Source organism: Arachis stenosperma, chromosome 9, assembly GCF_014773155.1.
Source record: "Arachis stenosperma cultivar V10309 chromosome 9, arast.V10309.gnm1.PFL2, whole genome shotgun sequence".
Taxonomy (NCBI): domain Eukaryota; kingdom Viridiplantae; phylum Streptophyta; class Magnoliopsida; order Fabales; family Fabaceae; genus Arachis; species Arachis stenosperma.
Window position 1 is genome coordinate 418,666 of NC_080385.1, and position 21,696 is coordinate 440,361.

The 21,696-nt window shown below is 28.4% G+C and overlaps 2 protein-coding genes and 1 long non-coding RNA gene across 3 annotated transcripts; 1 reads left to right on the forward strand and 2 right to left on the reverse strand.

Annotated features, from left to right (window-relative positions):
• Nucleotides 1-2,386: 2,386 nt before the first annotated feature.
• LOC130951423 (uncharacterized) lies at nt 2,387-3,388 on the forward strand. Its single transcript, XR_009073966.1, has 2 exons — nt 2,387-2,539; nt 2,881-3,388. It is a non-coding gene; the product is annotated as an uncharacterized LOC130951423 (long non-coding RNA).
• Nucleotides 3,389-7,980: 4,592 nt separating this feature from the next.
• Nucleotides 7,981-10,782, reverse strand: LOC130947626 (uncharacterized). Its single transcript, XM_057876337.1, has 5 exons — nt 10,588-10,782; nt 9,880-10,245; nt 9,078-9,221; nt 8,706-8,911; nt 7,981-8,339 (listed from the first exon to the last, which is right to left on the reverse strand). The coding sequence occupies exons 2-5, from the start codon at nt 10,119-10,121 to the stop codon at nt 8,176-8,178; spliced, it is 756 nt and encodes a 251-aa protein (XP_057732320.1). The 5' UTR covers nt 10,122-10,245; nt 10,588-10,782; the 3' UTR covers nt 7,981-8,175.
• Nucleotides 10,783-15,514: 4,732 nt separating this feature from the next.
• Nucleotides 15,515-17,880, reverse strand: LOC130950521 (heat shock 70 kDa protein-like). Its single transcript, XM_057879041.1, has 2 exons — nt 16,828-17,880; nt 15,515-16,713 (listed from the first exon to the last, which is right to left on the reverse strand). The coding sequence occupies exons 1-2, from the start codon at nt 17,720-17,722 to the stop codon at nt 15,629-15,631; spliced, it is 1,980 nt and encodes a 659-aa protein (XP_057735024.1). The 5' UTR covers nt 17,723-17,880; the 3' UTR covers nt 15,515-15,628.
• Between the last annotated feature and the right edge of the window lie 3,816 nt (nt 17,881-21,696).

Here is a 21,696-nt window from a genome sequence, read left to right on the forward strand (position 1 = left end):
ATATTAAATTACAATAACATATAATGAAATATATATATAAGAAACAATTTTGAATTGATATGGTATTTTATAGAGATGATTTCTAACATAAGTTTTTAAGCCATGTTAAAAAAAAAACTACAGAAACAAAAGTTTATTCAACAAAATAAAGTTAGCTTAAATTGACACTTGTGTTATTTGATCCTAATTCTAGAAACTATTGATGCATGGAATAATTGGAATCCAAAACAAATATTTAAATTAAATTTTCTAGGGACTGTAAAAAACACATATTATTATTATTATTATTATTATTATTATTATTATTATTATTATTATTATTATTATTATTATTATTATTATTATTATCATCATCATCATCGTTACAATGCTCCCGTCAGGGGCGGAGCTTAGTTAAAATAAGGAGGGCCATGGCCATCCCAAATTGTTGGTAAAAAAATTAGTAATATTTTTTAAAAAATAAAAAATTAGTTTAATTGGCTCAAATACTTTGCTATGACTTAAAATACCAAAGTTTAATCTTTATTTCTTGTTTTTATTACACAGTAATTTTTAGTTTTAAATATTCAAAACATGTTAGATTTGGACTGAACTGAGTGTATTCGCATTTCGCAGCTCTCTATTCAATAAGTAACACTACCTCTACCTTTGAGTTCAAATATAAAAAATTAGGTATTTTTTATTTATGTAATTTAATATTATTTTATATTTTACTGTTTATTTGATTTAATTTTTTATATGATAAAAAATATTAGAATATTCAATAAGTATTGATATTAATGTATTTGTATAAATTGATAAAAAAATCCAATAAATATTATAAATTTTAATATTTGTCATTTTAACTTTTTTTTTACGTATTTTACAAGATATATATTCAAATTTTCATATAAAATAATCATGAAAAATCAAAGAATTGATGCATTTTTTTAAGAGGAATGCTAATATTCAATAAGGAGAACATATAACTTTGACAATATCAACACCTGTAGATAGTTCTTCTACTTTAATGAATCATGAAAAAGTAAGATGCAACCTCCGAAAGTTCAAAGAGTTGCATCTGATGAGTTTGACCTTAATTCTTTGGAACGAGACATTGGAAAACGGCTTTAAATTTGACAATATCACCCAAATTAGAGAGATGAGGTTAGACGAGCTTATCTTAAATGGGATCTATATAAAAAACATCTTGACAATTATTTTCTATCTGGCCCCTCCAAAATTTTATTTCAAGCTCCGCCACTAGCTTCCGTTTTATGTGCTGACCAGTCAAAGTCATTTATAATTTATAACAAATAATATAAGCTAAGCTTCTTTGTTACTTCCTACCCAACTATAAAGTTATAAAGAAAGAATGTTAGGTTAATTGTCCCATTTTTAATAATATTCATCCTCCCATATAAGACATATTTACTGATTAGTATTCATGTTAGATAGCATATGCATGGTATTTTTTTAGCATCAATGATGTGTGAATCATGGACTATGGGATTAGAATACATAATTTAATTTGTTTTATTTGAAGTCAGATCGATCAAGTCATCAAACACATTTGCTTTAATTTATTATGACTTTACAATAAAAGCATATAGATTAAAATTATTATGTCTAGAAGTCTTTTTTTATTGTCATTTTAATTTGTTATTAAGAGTAATACATGTTTTGATGTTTAGCATCCTATGCTATATATCAATTTAAAACTAACTATTATTAAGTATTATTCCGACAAATTGGGATTAGGTGAAAATTCGGGTGAAGTCGACTTTATGTAAAGTTGATATCTGAGAGCTGTTAGATAAAAATTTAGTTAAATCAGTCAAATCATCTAACGATTCTTAAATATTAACTTCACGTGAAGTCGACTGCACCTGAGTTTCCACTTTTAGATTAACTTATAAAAATATGACAAGATCAAGTCTTATTCCTATTCAATAGGTGGTTAAAACATTTTCATAGATCAATCATGTACTACCTAACATATATTTTGAGCTATATATATTTTTTACTCTTAACAAAAAAATTATTAAAAGAATGAAAATAAGAATGCGCACTCAACACATCTCCACTACTATATGATTGGTTTAACATAACACATGCCATAGTAACTATATTTCTAGTAATAATTAAAATGTAATTATTGTGTCCATAATCCAAGAACAAGATAATATAATGTTATAAAATGTGTGAGTGGAGCAAGCATGAAAATAAAGCAAGTAGCAACTAAGCAAAATATGATTGATTGTTAAACGTGTATCATCACTTTGGCATTTTCTTTATTATTATTATACTTATTATTTTAATACATTTGCATGCATGTATCATCATTTAATTATTATGTTGTGAGCTTTATAAATAGCTAGCTTATACACCAAAATGATCAGTGTAGTGAGTGCCTAATTAATTAGTTCCGTAGAAATTAAACCACAAATAATATACATATCCAACATGAAAATCTGTTCTACCTTTCTTATTATTTCTCTCTGTGTTCTTCATACTACTCTTATAGCCACACAGGCAAGACCCTTGCCACTTATTTTCGGTAAGTATCTAATTATTTATGTTTTTTTTTTCCTATGTTAAAGTTTTTGAACAAATAATTTTATGATATAATATCATAATCTTTATTATTAAATAGTCTAAATTTTATTTTTTATTATTTAAAAAAAATAATTTAAGTTTTTTTTTACAAAAAACAAAAAGGTTTAAATTCGCAACCTCTTAAATAAGTATGAAAAAACTATGTCATCTAAAGCTTTGTGCTATAATTCATTGGCGGTTGATACTTCTTCTTTTGCTTATTTTATCTTGTAATTAATTATTTCCTATTTTATGGTTAATTAATACATAGCCAATAATAATTTAATTAATTACATGATATAGATTGTGGAAGCAAATGGATAATGAAAAATGATAATTATTATGTGAATCGTCCATCAAGAGGCACACCACCGCCACCAAAAGTAAATCCGCCACCAAAACCAGGAGTTGGAGGAGGAGTTTCATCACCACCACCACCCAACAACAACAATAATGATGTCATTGCCTACAAATTCTCCTCTTTGGATTTCATTCCAATCCATAACACTGCCTCAGCTTGATTTACAAATGTTTATAATATATAATTAATAATATAATAATACTTCTTTCTTGGATCTGGATGATTAATTACTAAATAGATATGTATTGGTATGTTTATTATTAGATGAAAACTCAGGTACAGTCGATTTCACGTGAAATTAATAGCTGAGAGCTGTTAGATGAAAATTTAGTCAAATCAGTCAAATCATGTATCAACTTCACGTAAAGTCGATTGCACCTCAGTTTCTACCTTATTATTGTGTTATATGTGACCTTTAATTTGATTAATAATATAGCAATTAGAAAATAATTATCTGCTTTTAGTGATTGTATTTGTAATTTTTAATTTCATTAGTGTGATGAGACATGAAAACTTTGTATACTATACATAAATAATTATCTGTTTTTAGGAGGTTGATTAGTTAAAAACATAAGGTATTTTGTATATTAAATTACTAAATAATTTTAGCAACGGATTTTGTCCTTCAAATTAAAATTACTCGTAAAATTTTAGAGTTTAGAATTTAGAATAAAATTAAATTTTATAATGACAAGACTTTGTTGAAGTTATTATAGAACGTGGCCATGCAATACTATATATTTGTAAATAATTATTTAAAAATTGGAAAGCATATATAGTATAATTATTTATAATTAGTACGTGCGTAACAACGACCAAATACAATATAACCAACCAACTAAGTACATTAATCTAATTTTAATCAAAATTAATTTTACAAAATTACATTCATACTAACATTTATTTATAAACGTTAATCTAAACACATTAAGTATCTGCATCTTAAAATCCTAGCTAGCTAAGCTAGAACTACATACTTAATTATAATTAAAAACAACTAATAAATTATCTTTTTTTATTATTACTGAACCCTTTGACTAGTTATAAAAGAAAAATAATACATAAGCACTTAATTATGAATATTCATGATAATATTGCTTAATAATTAATTAAGCTGAGGCAGTGTTATGAGATGATAATGAAACTGCTGCTGGTCCTTTTGGTGGGTTAGGATTTGGGGCAGGAGGTGAATGAGATGGTGATGGACGCAACAATTTTCCCACCACAGGCTCTATGTTTATTTCCATTATTAACCAATTGCTCCATTTCTCTGCATAAACATATGTACAACATGATACTTAGTTTTTAATAATACTTGTTTATTAGTTAATTAATATATGTTCCTTAGTAAAAAAAGTAAAGTATATTTTTTGTTTCTGAAATTTGATAAAAATATCAAAAATATTCTTAAGTTTTATTTCGTTTTAATTTTGTTCTAAAATTTTTTGATTTGCATTAAATATACTTTTGATGGCTAATTTTTTAAAAAATTTAAGAAGAATCTAATAATAATGTATAAAAAATTATGTTTGGTCTACATGTGTTGAGGGTTATTATTCTTATGAAATTATTGTTAAATTGATCTTAAATTTTTTTAAAAATTTGCTGTCAGGGATATATTTAATGCAAATCGAAAAATTTTAAAATAAAATTGAAATAAAATAAAATTTAGAGATATTTTTAAGACTTTTATCAAATTTTAAAGACAAAAAATATACTTTACCCATAAAAGAATTAATAATATTTAGACTATGTTATTTTTGTATCTCACAGTATTCTTCAACCCGACAGGTAAAGGATTAATCCGTCGTGATTCTAAGTTTTGTTTAAGGATTTGGTGTTGATCAATAAATTACTACGTACATAAGATGAAATTCGAATCCTTAACGTTTATTTAAATAGACAAATAAGTTGACTATTCGATCTAAGCTAGTTGATTATTTAAGCTATGTTTATGTTAGGATCGGAGAATATCACACCAAAATAGGAAACGGTATGTTTGATTAATTAGTAATAATATTATTACGTACCTAAGTTATTAAGTGGCAAGGGTCTTGCTTCTGAAACCATAAGAGTAGGAGAGAACAATATGTGGAAAGCACAGAGAGAAATTAGGAATACAGAAAGCACCTTCATTTTTTTTTAATTCTCTAATTAATAAGCTATTTGGCTCATAACATTTGAAAGTACTACATTATGTATGTGTATATATAATGGATTGTTCAAGCGCTATGGCTTACTTGTTTATTTAGATTATTAGAAATAGGACAAGAGGTGCAAAAGTTGACTTAGTCAACTCAACTCTCTAAGTCAATGATAGTAACATAACTTGTTTTTTATAATCAAATTTTGGTTGTCTATATATATAATCACATGTTATGACTTTTTATTTTTTTTTATAACTTAATATTATATTTGTCTATTTAAAAATTAGTTTAATCACAAATAACTGTTGATTTAAAAAAATTAGTGTATGTTTTTGTATTTTGTACGGAATAATACATAAAATTATATAATTTTTTTATTAAAATTTAAATGAAAAATATATATAGTAATTATTATTATAAATATTTTATAACTTAAAAATATTAAAAATAATTAATATTTATTTTAATCAATTTGAATTAATTGAATGGTTATCTCATTTGTCTGTTTAAATAAATATTTAGAGTTCGAATCTTATTTTATGTGTATAACAATTTATTAGTTAGCGACAGACCCGTCAATATAATTTTTTGTCTACTCACTATTTTTTTTTCTAAAATTAAAATATTTTGTTTGTCATTTCCTTAATTACATAATTATATTTTGAAATTATTTGTAATTAGAGATATGTTATAAATAACATGTAGTGTACTATTATAAATTCACATATAGAAGAAATAGTCAACCTAGGTATGAGGCATTCCTAGATAAGACAGAACTAAGGAAACTACCTCAATTAATTAACTACCACATATTATTTTTTTGTAAAGTCTTAATATATTTTTAGATAAGTATTCACACAGATACCTTAAAATACAAAACAAGTTGTGATGGAAAAGTTGAAAATAATATACAAAGCTAGCATGATTATTGTACTACACTACACCACAAATAGTAATAAAATAAAGGCAAAGTTCTCTTATTAACCTTCTCTAGTACTAAAACATATGGTTTAATTATAATTATATTTTCTCTTTTATGCATTATCATAAAGAGCGATAACTACAATAAATAAGTAAATCAAACGTTATTGGGTTGATCTAGTGATTAGCTCACTAGTTCGTTTAAGCAAGTGTTGGAAGTTCGAATTTCGTCTTATATATACAGCAATTCATTAGTCAGCAGCAAACTCTTAAATAAAGTTCAGTACCACAACGAATTAATCCTTAATTTGTCGGACTGTAGAATATCGTGAAAAACCAAAAATTTTCCTATACATAATACATTACAGGCATAAGGCAAGCACCGATTGTATTGAAATTTGAATTGAGGTGATAACCTTGAAAAAACGGTTTAGCTTCTAATTATTGTTCATCATATAATAAAACAATTTAGTGGTAATATTATTTATTATAAATTATGTTATATATACATAAAATATCAATTATTAATTAGTTATTTATATAAAATATATATGGAAATACGAAATATATGTTAAAACATGTACCATAATATATATAATATGACTAATTTAGCAGTTTAATTTTTTAGGTTCGTAAAATATTTTTTATATACTATTAATCCTAATGTCTTAGTTTGAACACATTTCATATATACGCATGGTTACTTTGAATTCAATTCAGCATGTGGGAACACTACTGAAATGGAACAAGCTAAGTCTTCCAATTTGTCTTGACTAGAAATAATTCAAATTATGTACCTACTCAACACTTGTTTGTCTTGAGCCTTGAAATAATCCAAGAGCTATGTGCAATTAGTTAACTATGATGTATGAATACTGACATATGATACCATACAAAATATGCAAATACATAAATTTTAAAATTTTATAAGATACAAGATACGACATATATAAAATATAAAATAGTGGTGGAGTTTGAAACAAAATTTTGGAAGCCAAAAATTTAATATAAAAATTTAATAATAATATTTATATTAAAATAAAATTTATAAACATAATTATTTTTTAAGTTTATAACATAAGAAACTGTTAAATCAGAAATTAGATTATATTGCTCACAAAATGATTTCACATTTTTATTTTATTTGATGTGTTGCGAAAGCCAACAAAAGCTCACTTAGTTCAGTCCAAATCCAACATGTTTTTAAATTGAACTTGAGTTTTTTAAGTCATAATAATATTTTTGAGTCAACTAAACTATTTTTTATTTTTTGAAGAAGTATTACTAAGATTTTTATAAAAATTTTGGGAGCCCATGGCCCATTGTCTTAACTAAACTCTGTCCCTAATATAAAGTATTTTAAATTACAATGAATTTTTTATATTTTATTGATAGTAACATAAAAAATAATTTTTTAAACTGTTTTTAAGGTTTTCTTTTAACTATATAAAAGTATTTAAAATTATTTTTTATTTTAATAAATAATAATATATATTATTTTTAAATTCATTTTAAAAATATATATGTCCAAAAAAAATTTATTAAGACACAGTTGTACATTCAACAACAAAATGTCTGTGTTTCATAATTAGTCAATAACAAAGCATGCGAAACCGTGTTTCTACCACCCAATTGGTAAAACCCACAAATGTCACAAGTGAGTTCATGATTTGCAAGGAACTGATCAATTTCACAAACATGTTCGCTATTATGAGATTATAGAATGAATTATCACTATATAGAACAACCATCTTTCATTCTTTTGAACATATTTTATTCCAAAGTAAGAATATGTAAAGTAAATATACTTTCTCTTTAATTCCAGCCTTCTCTCCATCATCAAAATTTTTAGTTATTCGTATAAAAAAATGAGCTACATAATTATTAGATCCTCATTTATAACTCTCCAGGAAAGCAAACCCATATGATATGTACTAGAATCAGTTTTAGAATCTATGGAAGTACAACATGAAGAATCACACAAGAAGCTACATTTTGGCACAAATATTATAACTTTATAAGAGTACAACACCATTAACACCAGTACATAAGCTTTCCTAGCAGAAGCAAATTGTGGGTGGATCAAAATCACTTAATTTCATGTAAATTGGAAGAAGAAGAAGAAAAATATCTACTTAAAAGAAAACCACATGTTGCCAAAACAAAATGCTAATCACTTGAGGAACCATCATCGTCACGATCTTCATGATCGACAACAACTTTCTCTATAAACTTTCTCCTAACTCCTTCAATGACAGCTTCTCTTGATTGCTCATTTCTATTTTGACCATCGTTTAGTACAGGATCCGATTGGCACAGAATCAATGCAACACCTGATATTTCATCATCAATGAATTCAATGCCATAAGTAAAATTATAATTTATATAGAAGAATTTATATGATTTTACCAGCAAGGTAGCATAGTCATGGTTCATATGGTTTTCCATTTATGCTAGGGATTTCACAAGGCATGAATGCTAATAGAATAAAGAAGAACAAAAACTTCCATGGATGGAGTACAATACTGTATTGGATATAGGAATGATATTGAAATGGTAGAAATTAAGAAAAATAACAGTATTAGTTAGTTGAAGGTAACATAATTTGTTAGTAGATTAAAGGATATTAATATATTGAGCATCAGCAGTGATCAAAAGTAAGATTAGAAAAATAATAAGAATAGCAATCTTGTAAATACCTTCAGGAGTGCATCTTCGTCCAAAACTACGCATGCCAACATAGTTTCCTTTGACTGCTCCATTGTTGTATACCAATACGGTGGGCAGATTTCGATCCGGATAGTTGGGAATGCAGTCAGTTGATATTATCTTGACAAATTTTGTTGCAGGATATCTTGTAGCCAATTCTTCAATGCATTGCATCAAAACCCCACATTCAGCAATGCTATCAAAAATAAAGTACAACAGACTTCAGTAATCAGCACAAGAAGCATAACAATAAAATTAAACAAATTTGGATCATCCAAGTAATTTATAGATACTATATGGGGACGTGTGGTGTGCACAAACTTTTCCTGTAATTCTGAACTTAGAAATGTCATGTAGCATACCCATCTTTGTAAAGGATGACAACCACCCAAACATCAGAGGGAGCTTGTGAAACTTCTCGAACGAAATCAGATCCTGAAATGGGAACCACAGATCCAAACCTCAAAACTTTAGCTGCTTCCTTCATCTCAGCCAATCTCTTCTTCCTATTAAAGCACAATGATTTATATCATAAGATATAGAATAAAAACAAGACCTAATCTACTTACACCTAATTCATCATTCATTCCCATGCCAAACTCCCAATCCAAATCTTAACAAACTAACCAGATATTAATATAAATAGCCTATTCCATATCTCCATCAAGGATATTGAACTCTTGAGTTTATGAAGTCCCTAAATTGAGTTTGCGAGTAATAATTCACAATTCAATTTTATCTAAGCTTCATGACTTCAAATGAACTCTAGAGTTTGATATCCTTGTTCGAGATTATTTGTTATGAACCTTAAATTCATCAAACTGAAGCAAAACAAACCATAATTACCGACCAAATTTCAATCAACAAAACACAATCTACCAACAACAACAACAAAACTACATTGATCAAATGACACCAACAGTACTATGTCATACATCATATCTACATTTATTCCATGTATAATTAAATCTATTTAAATAAATTCTTATAAGGATTATCCTTTATCTGACCCATTCTTCTAACTTAAACCTTTACAGGCCTCCTCCATACCTATACCAGCTAAGGCAAATGACTATATCATCTTTTTCAATAATGAACCTCTTTCTCTAATGAAATATAAATCAATATATATAAAAATAAATGCAATAATGCAAAACACCCAACCTGTACTCCTCAAGGAAGCGATCGTCATCGAGATCATCTTCAAGGTCTTCAAGTTCATCCTCATTTTTGGAATCAAGCCAAGCCTTGTCTTTGGGGAGGGAATCAGGATCAGGGGCGGCGGCGAAGGGCGGAGGCTTGAAAGCGGGCGGTTTCTCAGGGAGATTGCCAAGCTTCCTCTGAATGTCATCCCATTGGGTTGATGCTCCTTCCACATCTTTGTACACAAAGTGGTAATCCGTCATTGTTTTGTGACGTTGTTGTTATTATTATTATTATAATCTCCCTAGAAACCTCTATGACCTTGATGGTAGTTTGAATTACTACAAGTTTCTTATATGGCTGAGATTCTGATTCACTCCTATGACTCTGCATCCAAAGTAACCGAAGAAGCAAAACTAATTGGTTAATATCCAAAAACAAGTTTTGAATTCAACAAGTGTATAACAATACACCCGTAAGAACAACCACACATCAAAATCTAAGGATAAGAATACCAATTCAATGTCCTTGGTTTTGAAAGACAAGAAAAAGGAATCAAATGGAAAAAGAGATCATCAATTGTCAATTAAATAGCAACGAATAAACAATGTAAAGATGAAAATGAATCAAATCCCCAAAAAGTATGGATTTTGAAAACAAATTCAGAAACCTAACATTAAATTATCAATTAAATAGCAAAATTGAATCAGAAATCAAATAGAAATTTACCAAAACAGATCCTCGACGTTAGCGGCAGCAAAAGAAGAGACGGGAGCGGAAATGGAACAAGTCTGCGGTGGATCTGCGGCAGCTGAGAGAAAAAGTGGAATTGCAGAGAGAAAAAGTGAAAAACTTGATTATGTTGCAATGGGGGGTTAGGGGGTTTCAGCTTTCAATAGCTTTCAGCTTTTAATTTTTGGGTTCATTTTCTTCTTTAAAATAGATTGATGGCTAATATATTCTGAAAGTAAATAACATTTTTTATTTTATATTATTAAATTTATTCTATCTCAATAATATAAGTTAATTCAAAAATTATAAATATTTGCAAAAAAAGTGTTTAAAAGATACTGTTTTTTGACTAATTAATATCTCTAATATGTATGATCACATTTGTGAAATGAACAAAAATTAAACTTACTAAATTTTCTATGAATCTACAAACACAAATTTTAAGTTTAACGATTTTTTTGTTCTGCAAACCATAAATATTTTTCTAATTATAATATTTCTATTATCCTAATTTTTTAAAAAATTACATAAAAAATTTTTAATAATAAAATTTTGGTATCATAGTATTCTTAATCTGAACAAAAATTTATTCATTTAAAACATAACCCAACAACAATTAGTTTACCATAAAAAATAATCCAATAATTTTTTTTCGGTATTTTTTAAATAATTTTGATCTCACATTTAAATATACATTTAACACTTTTTCTACAGGTATATTAGTAAATTCAAAATTTATAATGATAGAATAAATAAAAGTATGATATAACATGATCTTTATTATTGTAAATATTGATTTGGTAAAAATTATTTTAAATTATAATTTATATTATAGAAAGTATTGAAATACATCAATTTATAGTTCGAGTGTTGCGTGTTTCTAAATTGCAACAAAAAATATAAAAATAAGTCATTAAAAAACTATAATGTCTACAATTACCTAAGCTTAATTGTCACTGCTCAACATTTTCTTAAATCCAAAGTTTATTGTTATTATCCAAGTTTATTGTTGTTTGCATTCAATTTTTTGTCATTTCCATTTTCAAGTAGATTTTGTATCACATAATTGTTAATTTTATATATCTCAAATTAATTTTTGATAATTAATAAAAATTATGATTTAATAAATTTATAAATTTTCATATAATATTTTTAAAATTTTTATAATAATTTTTTTAAATTATATAAACACACTATATTCGAGTCAAAGAAATCATATAGAAGAACTAATAAACTGCTACTCAAAAATATTTTAAGTGTTCATCATTTTAATTCTCATATTTCATTCTTTTATTTTGTAAAATCCCTTCTAATTTCATAAAAGAATTATTTAATTTTAATTTACATTTATACTTGTATATCTTATATCAAATTATCGAATACATGTCTAAAAAGTTGTTACATTTGATATATTTTAAACCTAAATCTCAAATTTTGGTACACTAAATGTTAGAATATATATATATATATATATATATATCATATTAATAATAAAAATATTTAAATTAATAAAAAATTGAGTATTAAAAAAAATTGTCAATAGGATAATAAAATCTAATAAATCAATAATGAACTAAATATTAATACTCACTTGATGATAGAGTAATTTAAACTTGTATTATAATTCAGAGACTTGAACCAAAGACTTGAACCAAAATACAAAGAATGACTTTTTAATACAAAGATTGCAATGAAAGCTTAAAAGTGTTTCGAGTATGAGAGGATGTGTGTAAAATTGCGGATGATCTACAACCCCCTCCCCCTCTTCTTTTATAGTGGGCTATGCCCTGTATTCTTTTACATTTTAACCCCTGGTTTTGCTAATCCGTTTGCTCTTTCTGTGGGCTGATTCAGAGACTCTATCTCCGAGTTAATGTCTTCTGTTCTAGTTTTTTAAAAATTGATAGATGGTTTTGTATTTTTTGCTGTGATTCTGTTAGAATTCTGCTGATGACTTTTGTTCTTTTCTGCATGCGATGTTTTTGTTGCTTTATGAGATTGTCTTGACACCTTCTCTCTTGACTTTGTACAAGTGTCTGTTTTTCTGATTTCAGGACTTTTTTTTTTTACTCTTCAAATGGATTTTGGGTATCTAATATGTACAGTCTTGGGATGGACTGGACTTCTTTATCTTCGTCTGTTGGTTCTGCTTTTATTACTTTTAGAGAATTATGGATCTCTTCTTCTGAGGTGACCGCTGCAAGGACCGCCATCATTTGTTTTTTATGGGCTAGAAAGCGAGTTTCTTTTTCGAATGATATTTTTTCGAACCCTGAACTATGGCTTAGGGGTTTTGCTCTTTTTTGGGTTATAGTCATCCAATTATCAATTGCTCTTTTACTAATTAGGTTCAGGTCAAATTTATTCCACCATTTCACTTTTATGTTTCTAATTAAATATTGTACGCTTGGAGTGCCTTTATATCCTGCGAAATCATATTCCCATGTCATTATCCAGCATATTCCCATAGTGAGAATGAAGGAAATCAGCTTATATCCATTCAAAAATGATGTTTTGTTTTTGAAATATTCATAAGCCATGCTGACTTCTTTTGGAAAAATTGCTTCTATTGGTCCAAGCTCTTGAAACCATATATAGAACCATTTGAAAAATTGTAGAAAAATTCTTTTTCGGAACCATATGAACCAAGAGTGGAGATTTGGAGAAAGATACAGGGCGTTCTATCATGCATCTATATAATCATAATAGAATAGTGTTGTGGTTCAAATTTTTTAGTAAAACTTTTGTACTAATTTATAAGCAGTTGCTGCCATAATCATACTACACATTAGATTTAAAATAACTTGTTCACTTAAACCATTTAAATTCCATTCTACTAATTCGGATCCGATTCCGGTAAAACTATTTTGTACTAGCTGTGTTCTTTCTTCAAGGCTTACGTCAACCGGGGTTGGTCTTGGATAATAATTTCTTAACTTTGGATAATACTGATTCTTATGTGTCATTTGGATAATGCTGATTCTTATAAACTTAAGTTTTTCTTTTAATACAATAGAAATTAACAAAATGATACATAAGAATCAATATTATCCAAAGCTAAGAAATTATTATCCAAGACCAATCCCAACTGACGTAAGCCTTGAAAAAAGAACACAACTAGTACAAAATAGTTTTATCGGATTCGAATTAGTAGAATAGAATTTAGATGGTTTAAGTGAACAAGTCATTTTAGATCTAATGTGTAGTATGACTATGGCAGCAACTACTTATAAGGCAAAATGAACTACTAATAGAGAAGCACCACTCATGATCACACAAGGGTTCACGGGGCAATTAAAAGGATGATGGGATAACTTTTTAACTATACCAAAAAGAGAATTAATCTTAAGTAATATAAAACCAGAAGACTAATCATAAGATGCCACAGCAACCTTAATTTTTACAATTATAAAAAACTTTCTAGGAGACCCAAATATTTTTAAAGATAGAATAGGAACCCAACTAATGAACTTACTATGCCCTACAATGTATAACTACCGATGGTATAAAGATGTTTTTATTTCTAAAGTTATGATGAGAGATGATGCAACAGCCCCTTTTTGAAAAGAAAGATTTATAGTTGTCCCACTAAAACTTATTTTAGAAAAAAATTTACAAAAACTACAATCTTTATTCGATACTCAAATACCATATAAAGGCCTAACTTTTGGCCAAATACATAATATAGTAGTATAAACCGGAGTAAAAATATATACTGACACTAGATTACAAGAGAAAATACGAAAAGAAAATATAAGCAATAAACGAGAATTACAAAGATTATTTTGCAATAAACTAATAGATAACTTGAAATGGAGATTTGGCAAAAAGATATATATTTGTTTTAAATTGGTAAAGCTGGTTTGGATTGATGACATTCATTATGTCGTTGAGTAAAGGCCTTATGTTGGTTGTATGTTGCTGATGGAAGACTATGTGATTTGAAAAAGAACTCTGGAATTTATTTTTTTCCAAAGAGATATTAGTGTTGCTAGTGTTGCCTTCTTTGTTTGTTTTAGTTTTGTTGTATGGTTTATTTGAATTCTTGGTGTTGTCTGTTATTTTTTTGGCGAAAAATTGATGGATATGGTTGTCCTGTAAAACCCTCTTTTTGAAAAGTCTTCAGTTTTAGCCAACACTGCAATGAAGATGAATTTCATGCATGAAAAAACAATAAACAAAAACAAGCATATAGAAGATGGAACCTCTAAAATGCATGGTCCCTTTGGTGAGTGAAGTTTGGTTATAACTTATAAGAAAAGACCTTTAAAAAAAAGTGCAAACATGTTCATTGCAGTTCAATGCAGGTATAACATGATTTGATGATGACATAGAAGCCATTTTGGAATCAATTGGGCTTGACATAGGTATTGTCTTCTCTAAACTTGGCAATTTGACATCTTATCATTTGCTCCACATGGGGTTGAACAACATGTGACTACTATCCAAAATATGTAACTATATTGCTAATTTCAGCAGAAAACAGAACAGAGGCATGAAAGAAAATCAATTTAAAGCCAATAACAAAAGCACAAAATCTCCAAAGGTTAAAGGTATATGTTCCTCAACAAAATGAAGCTTCTTTTCTCCTTTACCATAAACTTGCTCTGTTTAAACTTGCTCTGTTTTCAATCTAAGATATCTACACTTCTCTTTAGCAATAGAAAACAATAACAATAATAAAGCATTTTATCTAGCATGACATTCTCCATGGCTTGTAGAGAGCAAGAGGCAAAATCATAGTTCTAATCTCAAAATAAAATCCCAATTCATTGTATGTAGCAATGGAACAATTTGCATTAGCATGGGAAATTTTAGTACAAGTACAAAAAAAAAAACACAAAAATCAGATGGCAAAAACAAAGACTAACAGTAATTTCAAAATTATTTTATCTCTATAACATAAAAGGATATTTTACATCTCACAATATTATATTATTATTATTATTTTTCTTGTGCACAACATTTTCCCTTTCTAAAGCCACACAACCTATAATATTACTACTCAAATGAAACATAAATTGCATTTCTATTTGTCTTAATCAACTTCTTCAATCTTAGGACCAGCACCATTGTTGCCACCAGATGAAGCATTTCCATAAGATGCACCATCTGCACCACCTCCCATAGGCACATCACCAGCACCAGCACCACCTTGGTACATCTTGGAAATGATTGGATTACACAAACCTTCCAACTCCTTCAACTTATCTTCAAATTCATCCACCTCAGCCAACTGATTCCCTTCAACCCATTCAATAGCATCATTAACAGCCTTCTCAATCTTCTCCTTATCAGAAGAATCCAACTTACTAGCAAACTTCTCATCCTTTACAGTGTTCCTCATGTTATAAGCAAAATTCTCCAAATTGTTCTTAGCCTCCACTTTCTTCTTCACTTCCTCATCCTCTGCCTTATACTTCTCTGCCTCTTGAACCATCTTCTCAATCTCTTCCTTGCTCAACCTCCCTTTGTCATTAGTAATCGTGATCTTGTTCTTCACACCGGCCGTCTTATCCTCCGCCGACACGTTCAAGATTCCGTTCGCATCAATATCAAAGCAAACATTGATCTGAGGAACTCCTCTCGGCGCCGGTGGGATTCCGGTTAGCTCGAATTTCCCTAAAAGATTGTTATCTTTGGTTCTCGCCCTCTCCCCTTCATAGACTTGAATTAACACTCCTGGTTGATTATCAGAGTAAGTAGAAAAGATCTGTTCCTTTTTGGTAGGAATTGTTGTGTTTCTTGGAATCAAAACCGTCATGACGCCGCCGGCGGTTTCGAGTCCAAGGCTGAGAGGAGTGACGTCTAAGAGCAGCAGATCTTGAACCTTCTCGTTTCCTTCGCCGCTTAATATGGCGGCCTGAACCGCAGCGCCATAAGCTACAGCTTCGTCAGGGTTGATGCTCTTGCAGAGTTCCTTGCCGTTGAAGAAATCTTGTAACAGTTGCTGCACTTTTGGAATCCGTGTTGAGCCTCCAACAAGAACCACATCATGAACTTGGCTCTTATCGATCTTCGAGTCCCTTAAACACTTCTCCACTGGCTCCATGCATTTCCTGAACAAATCCATGTTCAATTCCTCGAACCTCGCTCTTGTGATGGTTGAATAAAAATCGATACCTGTCAATACAAATTTTAAGTACTCAATACATTCAAATAAAGCTGATAGTTAAGAGCCAATTTAAATAAAAATAACTGTATATGAATTTTTACAACATAAATATTCGACTTTACCTTCAAAGAGTGAATCGATTTCAATGGTGGTTTGAGCAGTAGAAGAAAGAGTCCTTTTGGCTCTCTCACAAGCAGTTCTCAACCTCCTAAGAGCTCTCGCATTCGTACTAATATCCTTCTTGTGCTTCCTCTTGAACTCCGCCGCAAAATGATTCACAAGCCTATTATCGAAGTCTTCACCGCCCAAATGGGTGTCTCCGGCGGTGGCCTTCACCTCAAAGATCCCTTCCTCGATGGTAAGAAGTGACACATCAAAGGTTCCACCACCGAGATCGAAGATCAGAACGTTCTTCTCGCCGGATCTCGAAGCCTTCTTGTCCAAACCGTAAGCAATGGCTGCAGCTGTAGGTTCATTGATGATCCTCAAAACATTGAGACCAGCAATGGCGCCGGCGTCTTTGGTGGCTTGTCTCTGAGAATCATTGAAGTAAGCAGGGACAGTGACGACAGCGTTCTTGATAGTGTGACCAAGAAAAGCTTCCGCAACTTCCTTCGTCTTCGTTAACACCATGGAAGAAATCTCTTCAGCTGCAAAGTGCTTCTCTTCGCCTTTGTAGTTGACGACGATCATAGGCTTGTCGGCGGGGCCAGGAACAACCTTAAAAGGCCAGTGCTTCATGTCGGCCTGAACGGAAGGATCGGAGAACTTGCGACCGATGAGACGCTTGGCGTCGAAGACGGTGTTGTGAGGGTTCATGGCGACTTGGTTCTTGGCTGCATCACCGATGAGACGTTCCGTGTCAGTGAAGGCAACGTAAGAAGGCGTTGTTCTGTTGCCTTGGTCGTTGGCAATGATCTCAACGCGGTCGTTTTGCCACACTCCGACGCAGCTGTAGGTGGTGCCGAGGTCGATGCCAATGGCTTTTCCTTCTGATGCTGCCTTTGAAGAAGCCATTGTTGTTGTAGTGATGAATATGAATGAGAAAGAAAAGAGAGAGCTATGCGTGTGTTCAATTAGCGATTGCGTTGTGTGAATGATGGATGCATGGGAAGGAAGGAGGAGGAGAGAATAAGAAGGGAAGAAGGGAAGAGTGAAGAAAATTCCAGAGAGTTTTTCTTTGGGACTAAACCAGAGAGTTCTCGACAACGCTAGACACACACAGAAACAACGTGTTAGGATCATTTCATTTTTTATTTTGAAAAATTACAAGTAACCAACAATTTTTTTGAATAATGCGTGAACAATATCAATTAATAGAGTTAAAAAAATAAATTTAATTAATAATATTAAATTAAAATATAATATATTTTTATTTGATTTGTGATTATTTATGTTGTTTAAAATAGTCATTATTTACCTAGTATTTTTCATTTATTTTTTGTTTATTTATTCATGTTTAGTAGAGTTTATATTAAAAATAAAATATTTAACATTTTTATGAATAATTTTGTAATTAACTTTTATTATTTTTGTGTGTATGTTTATATTTGAAATTTTATTATCATTATTAGCTTAATAAAAAGAAGTGGTATATTTATTTCCTTGATCAGAATTTAAAAAAAAAATAATTCAAACACCTTTAAAATTTATAGAAAGTAATTTTTTTAAGAAAGAATATAAGATGATTTTTTCCTTTCTAAATTAATAAGAGAAGGATATTTGGAAAAGTCATGTTTGTCCCCCAAATTAGTCTAGGCATTCTGTTTAATGTTTTCATTGGGCCTAGGCCCGTTAAATACCAAAATAAGAAATAATTTTTTATCACAAACTTATTGATTAACAACATAAAATACTAAGTAAGTAGTTGATGGGTTTTTTTTTTTTTTGTCTTGAGTGAGATTTATTTTCCCGTTTAGCTTAGTTTATTTTGGTCTTAAGGTCTTAGGGCTTTCCTTGTATTGTAAAAAAAAATGTTAATCGGCAATTTGAGTTAGATTGATGATTAATTTATTAGTTTAAGCATAGCATATAAGCAAGTGTCAAGTCTAAAAAAAAACATATATTAGTCAACAATAAATTTTAAATTCACAGTAAATTAATAAATATTTATTTAAGTCTAATTAATTACTAAAAAAATTTAAAACAGAATTATCAATTAAGAAAAAATTGCCGGTCTAAGATCAATTTATGGAATTCGACCAATAAATTAACACTAAAATAAATTGTTTACAAGTACTAAAATCAGTAGCATATGTATATATTTATTAGTATGAATCATTAGCATATCAATTAGCGTGTCTCTATATATATTATCACGATACTATTATAAATTATAGGATACTAATTATTTATTATTTTATTTGTTTATTACCTATAAAGATCTTGTAGATTGTATCATTTTTTACATAATTCAGATGTATCTTTTTTTTCCCCTTAATTCCCTGTTCTTGTTTCTAAAAAAATCACATCTACAAATATATATTTTTTTCTATTTAAATGAAAAAAAAGGGAGCAATACCAAAAGCATAGTGGAGAGAAGAAAGAGAGAGCAATAACTGTTTCTTCAATTTCTCATCTATCAAACTATAAAAGATATGAATGTCACGTTATTTCTTCCATTAGCAATATCAACATTCTTATTCATCATTATTTCAATCTCATCTGCTTCCACGGACACACCCCTAACCTATACCAATGGCCAACAAGCACAACAACTTGGTATACAAATTTCTTTAGCATCTTTATTATTATTATTATTATTATTATTATTATTATTATTATTATTATTATTATTATTATTATTATTATTAAATCTACTAAAATATCGTTCAAAATAAACTTGAAATAAATTGGCATGTTGATAATTTGATAATTTCATATACATTACTCATTGTAACTTGATAATTTGTTAGAATATAGTTACAAACTTGGTATACAAATTTCTTTAGCATTATTTTGAACATTGCAATTACAGAACACTTTCCAATAAATGGAAGCATAGATGATGATGGCAAAAGAAGTTTGAAGGAAAAAGTGACTGAGAAAAATGTGAGTAAGCTACATAGTGTTTCAAAGATAGGAGGGGGAGGAGGTGGGGGCGGAGGAGGACGGGCAGGAGGAGGCAGTGGCTGCGGAGGACGGGCAGGAGGAGGTGGGGGCGGCGGAGGACGAGCAGGAGGAGGTGGGGGCAGCGGAGGACGAGCAGGAGGAGGCAGCGGAGCACGGCCATGGATAATCGCAGGTTCCGGTGGAGATGATAGGAATTCATCTCCATCATCATTATTATTATCAGCTTCTAGATTTTGGATCTTACTACTAATTATATTTGTAAGCTTGGATATAATTAATTGTTCTTGTTAATCCTATAATTTTATTAATTTTTAATGATTACATTTTTAAAATTTTAAACATTTATAATTAAATTTTTATATAATTTATTATTTTTCAAAAAGTATACACACATTCATTTTATAATATTGGTGTTGATATTCATAATTCATCTAATATCAAATACTATACAAAAGTAAATATCTTTAAAATATTTTATATTTTTAACAAAAAAAAATTCAGAAGACCTAACATAACTTAAATGTTTATATATTATAAGAATAAAGAATTCGATTATAAATTATTTAATTAGAATAATAATTTAAATTAGTTTCTGAAATTTTTAGTATCAAACACTTTAATTTTTTAAATTTTAAAATATACAAAATTCATAAAACAGTCTCCTAAAAAAATTTAAAAAATTCTAAAAAATTCTAAAATAGTTATTTCGATTAAATGCATTAAATTGATGAAAATAATATTGTTTAACTGTGATAAACGTTAAAATTATTTTATGTATTTTAAAATTTAAAGTGTTCAATATTAAAAAATTTACTGATTTAAATAATTATTTTTTTAAATATAAAGATTTAATTAATTATTTGGAACAAAGATTAGGATTAATAGAATGTTAAGCCCGCTAATTAAATCTCAATCATCAAGTCTTCTATGAAAGAAAAATAAAGATATATTTGTTACAATAATTGTTTGTTGATTTTTACACCTAATTTAGGATACTATATTATTACTTCAATAGTTAGAATTTTGGTAATTTACTTGGAAAATGTAAAATGTTAAATTTTGGTCTAGACATAACTAGTGTTACTTCAATAGTTAGAATTCAGTGATTAGTTGGTTATACCTCAAACCCATAATGTATTATTTATATTTTGCCACTATTTAAAAATTTTAATTTAATGCCACGATAAAAAAAAATGAAGTTGAGTAAAGAGTAAAGATGATTTATTTTACAATAGAAATATATTAGAACAATAAAAGCATCATATATAATACACATTTTTTTTTCAAAATTTAATTGTAATCTTCACTATTTACCAAATTTTATTTTTCACTAAAATAATTCCTTTCAATATATATATATATATATATATATATATATATATATATATATATATATATATATATATATATATATATATATCCCTTAACTCTATTCTAATTATTACATTACAACTCTCACAACAAATGTAATACCTTTTTTATATACATAATTTGATATAAAGTTAACTTCTTTTTAAGAGTCAAGTGTAGAATATAAATCAATATTAAGAAGATTTTTTTTTTCACAATGAATAATATACGACAATTTTAATAGTCATTAAATAGTTCAATGTATATTAGTACAATGATAGACATAATTGATAGGTGATGAGTATTGTTTCTAGAATTTATGGAATTTGTATTATTTAGTATTTTAGGTTATAAATTCTTATGTTAAAATTTATCAGTCTTAATTAGATTTAGATTTGTGATATAAAAATAGACGAAGTAAAATTTTAAGAACTTGTTTAAAAATTATTTAACATAAAAAAAAATATTTTTTAAAAAAATATTATTATTTAAAACTCAATCTCATTATTTGGAATGATTATCATGTATTAATATAATAGAATTTAAGTTTAAAAAGTGTGAGAGTTAAT